Genomic DNA, 9,924 nt, shown 5'->3' with positions numbered 1-9,924 from the left:
GAACCTTCTTCTTATCCAGGTGAGGCCCAGAATTTCCATGCTTGTTCACATAAACACACACTGAAAAAGAACAAGCCACATTTACTGCCAAGGAACTAATATACGTTTCCAAGTTAGAACTCCAAACACTCTTTTTAGCTTTAATCTTGAGGAAAAAAAGATGTACTGGTCAACCCAAGCAGCTGAACACACATACATACTTTCAGAGTACATAAAAAGTGTTCTTTCTGTCGTCTATCAAAGTTCTCCTGCCTGAGTCCTAAACTCACTTCCTTCAAGTCTCTAAAGCCCTTCTCTACCCTACTAATAAGAACAGATTATGACATCTCTGTTATATCTTCTATTTTGACTAATCTCTGTTAATACACTAGTTTTAATAAAGCAAGAATTACTGACATACTCTAAGCTACCAAGACTGGAAAAAGCTGGCCTTACCAAGTTACTGCCCTAATTTTTCTCCTATTTGACAATCCAAAAAAACACATGCAAAACCTCCCTCTACAGTATATATGCAGCACTGATGCTCATTGTGAAGCACCCACATGTATGTGTAATGGTCCTGTATGCATGTGTAACAGCTACTGAAAATCTGAACCTTCAGAAGCCCTGAACCACTCATGTATTATTTCCACCCTGCAGCTTCACCTTCTCTGTTAAATAAACAAATTTCTCTAGAAACCCTGTGATGTAGTTTAAAGTTTAGCACAAAACAATCACATAGGACTTTTGAAATTATTTTTTATAGAGACTATGCAAAACTGTCCTTCAAAGAGAGAGCAAGGCAGGAAAATATGGGAAATCAGAAAAACCCATAGCCAAAGATTTTTTTTTTCTTTCTGGCCTTGACTGTTACATGACCAGGAACGCACCCAAGACATTATAGACAACAGACTTAGTTAAAAGTCTGGGGTTTTTTAAATTGAAATATTTCTGTTTGAATGACCCTGTATCTTCATGCATATAACCTCACTCTCTCATGTCCGAAAATTTGAGGAAACCTGTTTGTACAAATAAGGATACACATCAGCAAAAGTAGGCTTCATGACATCTTCTGTCTGGGCTCAACAACAACTGCCTCCTATGAAACACACACATACTTTCCCCTCATCCATGACTGAAGCTGTGGGTGAGAAGAGCCTCGTAACTTCTATTGTAAAACAGTTTTCAAATGTAAGAAACCACCACAAACAAAATTATCATAATAGATGAAGCTTTCAGAAAGTTCTGAGATTTCAGTTGACAACACACAACTTTTTTTCCTACAGGGTTACAAGTTCCTCAACGAAGTAGTTCATTAACTAGCTTATTTCTCTTTTGCCAACCCTTTTCAAGACACATTTCATTATATTTCAAAAAACAAGCAAACATTAGAGGATGGAGGAATGTATTTCCTCTGATTGCCTTTACTTAGTTTAAACAGTCTGTGTGGTTTCTTTTAATGTAAGCCTATACAGAGATAAAAATCTCCACTTTCTTATATTACAGCACAGCCTGCATGATGTCAGAATATCATATGGGTTTTTAGCTACATCTATTTCCATTTCATACTTTAAGGAGTGGGACAGACATCAAAGAATTGTACAGTTTCCTTCTACAGACAGGAACAAACTGCCAGGTCTAGCAGATGTATGAAAAGCTCCTGCGCTCCAGCACTTCTTGCTGTAATGCAGACATCAAAATACTAATTCTGCAAAGTAACACTGGCACCTACAAATATCTTTAAAAAATAAGGTAGCTGGACATTGATTTACAGTAATACCTTTTAAACATATTTGCCATAAAATTACACTACTAGTTTGCTTGAAATGTAAACCGTTTCACATTTAAAAGATTTTTTTTTCCCCCGTCTTTTACCTGTGGATATAACTGCTGCAGTTGCACCAGACAAACCAATTCCTTCTTTAAGTTTCTGTGTAGTGCCACTGTCCCCCTCAGGAGAAGAATGAGGAGAAGGAGATGTAGGAGCCAGCTGTTCCGGCAAGATTTTTTTCTGTTTAGAGAAAAAAAAAAACAACAAAAAAGTCAAAATGTTTAAAGTTTTTTAAAGAGGCTGCAAAACCTTTCTGCTATCAGTTACCATCTTCCCAACTGCACTTCATTTTTTTTTTAGCGAAGTACTAAACACAGCAAAGATAAAGTCCAAGGCAAGAGGGACCAGAAAGTGTTGGTTTGTTTTTACAGCTACTTAAGTAAGGCAGTGGAACACAAACTACTTAAAAAGGAATGCATCTCTATGTAAAAAGTGTGAAAAGAATGAGTTTTATATACTAATTCATGACACCTGTAGATCTTAAGAAGCACAGAAAAAGTCCTTTCAATTATTTTCCTGCCTGTAACCTTCCAATCATCTAGGTTTATTACAATCTAAATCAGTTAGTCAGGCTGTATATATATTCCCATATAAAACCTGAGTCACATTTAGGTGTCAATAGCACATCTAGATTTTCCCTAGCTTGTTTCAAAGGGCCTGAAATTTTCAAGCAATCACTTTCAAGAGTTGGTGCTTTCGGCAAAATATCAAATAAAACAGTAATTACAATCCAGTCATGAGTTGCCAAAACCTTTTCCTTTCCCATACCAAACTTATTTGCAGCTTATCCTATAAGAGACAACCAGAGTTTGCAGCACAAAGATTTAGAAATTGGTGAGCGTGCCTCACCTTCCACCTGAGGAAAGAAGAATTTTGTTGTAGTTTGGTTCAGACTTGGCTTTAGAGGAGAGACATGCACAAGGAAGGCATTTCTACTGTGCTCTATGCTATGGAAACATAGAAATAAAAGAAATAATGGATTGGAGAAAAGTTCATCATCTCTCCCTTCACCATTCATTGCTGCATGAGGACAGATTAGGTTCTCATTCTCTTACTCACCAAAAAGAATAGAAATGTAAAAGACTTCTCAGTCTTGACATTGCTGAAGGCAGCAGAGACTTGGCTACTCATGTAATAAGGATTTACTGCTAAAATTGATCTATAGTGAAGTGAAAACTTAGTCAAGCTGCCCAGGGAGGCTAAGCCCTCTCCCATTTAGCAGTATTCATCTACTACACTTTCAGAAACAGCATATTTTCCAAATAATATATAACAAATCATGTAGAAAGCTATCAAAGGAGACCGCTTCCTAAGGGCAGCTGTGCTTAACTTCTTTGCAACACCTGGAATTCAGAAGAAAAGAACATTTCCATGCCCCTCACAGTTCAGAGAAGATAGGTTTGGCTGGAGAAACTGCCTGACAATATAGCACGAGATAGAATTGCTACAAACGTAAGGAAGAGACTGCCAAGGCTTGGCGTTGCATTGTGAATGAGCCGAGGTGGCTCAGGTCAGGCACTGAACTGAACTTGTCAGGAACTGCCTACATATCTTAACACTGAGTGACAGAAAGGTCTCTCTCCATCCTTAATACAGAGAACAAAAATGCACTTGGGAAGTTGGAGCTTTTGATTCGAAGCCTGACACTCCTGAAGGCCCCTCTGAAGTAAGGACTCTTGGCGGGGGGTCAGGAAGGGAGGGCAGTTGTCTGTCACTACACTGCAAAATCGGGCATTGGAATGCACTGCCCAGGGCAGTGGTGGAGTCACTGTCCCTGGAGGTGTTTAAGCAGAGGCTGGATGTGGCACTTAGTGCCGTGCTCTGGCCCATGTGCTGGTGTTGGGTCATAGGCTGGACTTGATGATCTCAGAGGTCTTTTCCAGCCTCAATAATTCTGTGATTCTGTGAAAATATGAGTGGTTGAGCTGAGAGGAAAGAGGAAGAAATGGGAAAAACATAGGCATGAAAACAAAATCCAAACACGAAACTGTAAGACAGAGGAACTATCTGTCCTCCACACTAATGCATAAGCGTGGTGAGGCCAGCTGGCTGTTTCCTACCTTCCCCTTCAGAAGGTGAGAGAGAACACATTTTGGAAATCAGAGAATCATAAAATAGTTTCAGCTGGAAGAGACCTTGAAGATCATCAAGTCCAGCCTTTGTCTCAGCCCTATCAACCAGCTAAACGATGTCCCCCAATAAAACATCCATCCGTCTCTTAAAGCATGTTATGCTCGCTCAGCTGAGGTTTTCATTTTGCGACCCCAAGTTGGCAAGCAGCAAGCGGCGATGCCAAATCTGTGCTGTGTGAGGAAGGAGGCCACGCTCCCAGCAGGAGCACCTTTGCTCGGTCAGGGTGTCGCGATCCCAGCCCCTGCCAGCTGGGAAGGCCCTGCTCACAGCCCGGCACCACAAGGCCACCTTCGTGGGCTTCACCCTGGTGCTTAAAAACTCTCTCTACAATTCAAATTCAGGGCTGTGAGCCACACACAGATGAAGGCACTTCCACAAGAAATTCCGAAAAGGTATGCAAAGAGTACTTTTAAAAATAATTGATGAGACGTGAAGAGATTTCTTCTTCATTACAACACAGTAAAAACATACAGAGCAAACCAGGAGAGATGAATGGAAAACAAACCCTGGCATGCATCTCACACTTACAGAGAAGCTTAGAAAAACTGTAAGTAAAGGAGAAAAATGGCACAACATTCCTAGATGCATAAGTTAATACCTGCACAATAATAAACATAGCAGTGTAACAAACTTAGAATGGCAAAGAAAGCCAAATAACTCTACAGAGTATCAGGAATAGACCAATTCCTCTAAACACACAGATTTTGAACTGCTGCATAGTCAGCTCACACTTGAAGCACAATTACTTAGCCTGAAATCTGGAGGGGATTTTTTTTGGATCAGTCTTGAGGGGGGGTGGGGGGAAGCACTTTCAAATCTCTAAGCACATATCGCTTGTGTTATATTTTGCGTAAGTACTGTGAGGTATACAGGCCGTATGGCACTCCACGTCAGATACACGCTGTCTGTGCAGAACTCCCACAAAGCCACTTTCTTTTTTCACCCTTACGCTAACAGGTCTAACAGTCCAAAGAAAAGCTTGCACATATGTCTAACATCTTGGCAATTTAACCACATACAAAAGCAATAACAACCTTCCATGGATTCTTGAAAGGAGCTAATTTTTTTTACATTTTTTATGCAAAGGTTAATGTAGTAAAATTCCCAAGGTAAATATATCAAATCTAGACTTTGCAAAACCGAACTCTTAGTTGTCTGGTCTTACACAGGAAATCTGGAGTGTACAGAAATACCTCAGATTCACTGCCTCAACGGGAAGGGTCAGCATTCCGCAAGCAAATGCCCCTCAAGTACCTCACACAGACCAGGTGCCAGAAATGCAGTGCTCCAAGCAGACATTTTCAGACATCCAGCTTTTAGAACCCAGAAGCCTCCTCTAAGGGTGAAATGCATCCAATTGCTCTTTAAAGCCTCTCAATTCCTTTTTCATGAGAAAAAACTCTTACATAAAACTGTGCATCCTGTCATTTCCTGTGTATGTCCCTAAGACACGTAAGTCCTGTGTTCAATACCTTCCTTTAAAAGCTCCAAAGATTAAGGAAAACACCTCATCTGCCAGCTGAAAAGATTAAGGAGAACACCTCATCTGCCAGCTAAGTCTGCATGAGAGCACCTTTCTCCTCTTTAACTTGTCTCTCTATGCACTTCTATACATCAAGCATGAGATAAAGCTGGAGACCACTTACATCAGTATCCTACCAGTTTTGATGCCTGACTGAAAGGGGCAGGCAGCAGAGGACATGGCGCTTGGCTTTCAATTGCTGGTCCCCAGAATCATTTCTTACCTTGCGGTCATCATTTCAACAAAGTGCCTGTTTCCAGTTGTGTGCTAGAGCCTTCTGGGTATGCTCTAACAATATTTCTTCACTACCACTTTACACTGATCAGCACTATCACTGAAGGGAAAAGTCCCACCTGTGCCATCACTCCAGCCCCTCCCATGCATTACTAGCAATATATCACATAGCCCACAGTGATGAAAATGCAGGAGAAAAAAACACTAAACTTCAACATTTTGAAACCTCAGGGCAGTTGGGGAGGGAAAAAAAAAATTCTCCAAAAAAAAATAGAGAAAATAATGCTACCCACTCCTCCATCAGTGCTAAGGCAAAGGAGGGAGGAGCACAGGGACAAGACAGAAATTGTCTGAAGAAAGACACTGCAGCATTGCTACTCCTCTCTGACAGCCTGCAGTGCATTAGCAAGCCTCAGAAAATAGATGGTACCTTCACAGCAATTCAAATTGCCCTAAATCTGCCCTGCTGTGATCCTCTCCCTTCTTGCAGCAGCCGTAGCATTTGTGCTTTTTCAGGGTGGAGCAGACAAAGAAGGAAATAAGAAGGCTGAACGCTATGTTTAGACATGAACTAGCTCGCTCTGGGATTGTCAACCCACCAGTACTGGTGTCACGTGGGAGCAGGAATGGGGGGATTTGAGCAGCGCCGATTTATACCTGATCAATTGGCTCCAGAGGAGCTGAAGCTGGAGGCAGCTGCCAGCACTCCAGGTCTGACTCAGCTTGGCAGGGAGAGAAAGCAGAAAGGCATCGCATCTTTCGGACCAGGGCAGAATTACGCGCATGCCTGGAGAAATGTACAGTGTGGAAAGAAGCTTGCTGCTTCACACTACTGTCTCAAGGAATAGGGGGTATCTAAGAGATTCGTTCGGCAAATCCAGCTGTATGCTTAAGATGCTTAAATTGTGCAACAAAGCCTTCACTGTTCCTAATCTTTTTGGGAAAAAAAAAAAAAGTTATGCAAACGATATATATGGTTCAATAACAAAATAACTCAGACGAAAAAGCCTAAGGGCTTTCCTGGCTCTTGTAATTTTACTGGAAATGGCTATGCCAGAATAGTACTCTCAACACCAACAATTCACCCATAAATAAATTACAATCTTCTGGAATAATATAATCCATAGAAGCTTATACCAAAATATTCCAGAATAGCTATTCTAGACTTTTTCTTATAAGCAATTGCTGAAAACTGTAAAGCCCTGAAGGCTGAAGAGAAGACAGAAAATTAAATAATTTTTTTAAAAAAAATCTCACTACAAAATTTCGCAATATAAAGTAAAGTAGTAGATAAGGACTAACCTTTTTTCCAGGTTTTAAACTTTTTTTCCTTGATTTAAGATTTTCAGTATGAGAGGTGCTTTTTGTCAGGGGAATATTTTTAGGAGACCTGCCCTTCTTGGGAACTGCAGACTGTCCAGGGGGTTTGCCCCGACCTGGTTTCCTGCCCCGTTGCGCTGGTACTGGAGCAGATTTCTGTGGAGACTGCATTGAACGCCGGGTCACTTTGGAAGGGGAAGATTGGATTTTTGCACTGCTCTTTGTAATGGAAACTGAGGAAAAACAAAAACAAAAGGGAAGGGGGGGGGGAAAAAATCCTCAAAATGAATGATGGAAAGCAACTTTTCTAACAAAGTCTTTAAAAAAAATGTAGTGCACAATGTACATTATAAAATAAATATACTTGGATATTTTGAACTTAAGTGGTTGGCATGAAACTATGTAACTTCATTGAAGCCAAAGACAGAACTCTTTATACCCATTGTTTTAGAGGGACTTTCCTAAGAGAAAAACATTCAAGTAAAAATTAAATAATAGAATTAATCCACTCACCTTATAAATGCTTCCCTTAACTTAATTACAGTAAGATAAAGTGCCATTCATCAAGAAGGCCTTCAAAATACTTATAAATTATACAGTCACGATACACCGATTCTCCCCTAAAAGCAGTTTCCACCATTACAAGACATGCTCACTACTCCTAGGGAGCTACAAACCAATTCCGAGCAGCAAAGAAAATCACCCCACTGATGAGGAGAAACTGATGATAGGCTAAATATCATTAATGAGAATTTGTCTGCAATGCCAGTTTAGGAAATTGAGTTCACAGAACTACACCCAGATTTTTCTACCTGGAGACATCCAGGTTTAAAATTGTATTTGGAAGGACTCCCAAAAATCAAACACAAAGTATCATTTTTAGCCATTCTTAACACTGAAATGGTTCTCTCTTGAATCTCCCAACCTGATACAAAATTGATTCAATATGCATATGATGTCACTGTATTGTAATCAATTGTGAAGCTGCAAGATGTAATCACATTTCACTGAACACAACTCCCTGGCTAGAAATCTTTTCCACCCAACTCACTCTTCTCTTAAGCAATGATTATGATTTTATTTTAACAATTCCCTTTGCAAAGGACAGATTAAAACACCAGAAGGATGCCAACAGATAAGGATACCTACGGATAAGGACATCTCCTCAATAAAAAGATGTATCTCACCGTGTTATCCCTGCATCCAACAAATATTCTATTTTGTTGGCCTGACTGCCAGCAGGCAGATAGATGTGTAAGCTGCAAAAGAGGTAAGTAGGGGATGAAAATGGGAGATTTGATGACATCACACCACCCTTGTTGCAAGAGTTGGGGGAAAGGAACACACAACATATGTGAAATCATTTGAAGCCTTTAGAATTAGATGGCTTTCCAGCATCACACTGCCCCTACCACAGCCTTTTGCATTTTGCTGATGATGAAATCCTCATGATCCACCCTAACTTTAACTTTAAATACTGTGGACTCAATGTGACACAACTTAAAAGCGTTGCAAGTTAGGGTTCAAATGGGCTTTGACAGCATCAGTCATCGGTGCCTGATCCAAAGGGCTACTGCAGACTGGAAGTGGAGCACAGGGGGCTGCTAATAGTTGATTTTCTGGATTTTTGTGAATTTGGAAAATTCCTTCTCCTAAAATATTTGTATATTGGGGCTTTCCCGTAAGCAAATAAAATGCAAAACTGAAAGATACATTTGAAATGAGGTCTTGAGAACAAAACCCCACAAATATACTTAAAGATTGAGTAACATTTTTAATGTCTAGCTCTATGAGTGATATTTACCTTAACAGTCTAGCACCTAGCTTTAGAACTGTTACTTTAACTCTGAATTTTTATTCAGGAGTTAACTGTTATTAAGTATTTGCGACAGAAAAATGTCACAGTAAGATGAAATGTGCACTGCAAACAGACTTCTTATAAAATACAAGTACTACTGACACACATTTTTAAAGCTGTAGGAGCATTTACATACATTATTATTTGTCTGATTTGGTTACTAATCTAATATTCCTAAATGCAGTTCAGAAGAAATCTCTTCATTATGGTTGGTTGCAATCCTAATACATCAAACACAGACACGATATATCCCTAGGTATCTGAGAAGGACCACCTTCTGGATGTGCAAAGTGATCACTTTCCTTTTATTTATGCATGCCAAAACTTATTTTCATATGCAATGACAGCTTAAAATAAGATGAACGTAATTCTAACCAAATGCTGGCATAGCATTGCTCTTACGTCTCTGAACTGCTGAATGACAATTTGTGTTAAGCTGTGTGACTGGAGAGCCAAACAGTATCAACTGCATGCTGTGCAATACGTTACTAGATAGCGCATCCTGTACTACGCTTACACCAACGTAAAATGCAGCTATTTTTATTTGCGCGTGCCACACAACTATGCCTTTAACAAAACAATCATGACCTTGTAAACAAACGTTTCGAAAATTCTTTGTGCCTCTGCTGAAATCCAGTAAATGCATTTCTACTCTCGGACAGTAAAGACACAGCTCAGGTTAAATACACAGATAATTGCAATGTCAACAGGTTCTGGGAATGCAGGTACGAGTTCCAGGACACTGGGAAATCCCTACTCCCTTCCAGAAGGAGATTTACCAGACAAAGAATAACAACACAAACAGCTCCAACCTCTTCCAGGCTGCCCTCTTGAACCACGCACATCAAGTACCCTTGTCTCAGCATCTGCCTACCTGTACGCACCAGAGGACCAAATATTAGCAGCATTAACCATTAAGGGGGGGAGACCAAGTCCCATTTGGTATTTTTCCTTCTGCCTAGAGCTGAAGCTGCTGTTTTCAATAGGCAGGACTGCAACAAAGCCCATACTGGCAGGGCAGGCCCCGGAGATAGCAGCAAATGAGGA

The 9,924-nt window shown here is 40.3% G+C and overlaps 1 protein-coding gene across 1 annotated transcript in view; it reads right to left on the bottom strand.

The window, feature by feature from the left end:
* Nucleotides 1–9,924, bottom strand: part of LOC104271474 (sex comb on midleg-like protein 2) — a 59,107-nt gene that overhangs the window by 13,753 nt on the left and 35,430 nt on the right. Inside the window, 3 exon segments of the mRNA XM_009866155.1 lie at nt 2–60; nt 1,855–1,990; nt 7,002–7,252. Of these exon segments, the coding sequence (XP_009864457.1) occupies nt 2–60; nt 1,855–1,990; nt 7,002–7,252 (446 nt within the window).

This window comes from Apaloderma vittatum, unplaced genomic scaffold (genome assembly GCF_000703405.1).
Source record: "Apaloderma vittatum isolate BGI_N311 unplaced genomic scaffold, ASM70340v1 scaffold3913, whole genome shotgun sequence".
Taxonomy (NCBI): Eukaryota; Metazoa; Chordata; class Aves; order Trogoniformes; family Trogonidae; genus Apaloderma; species Apaloderma vittatum.
Note: the sequence above shows the minus strand (reverse complement) of the source record. Positions and strands in the feature narration are given on the sequence as shown.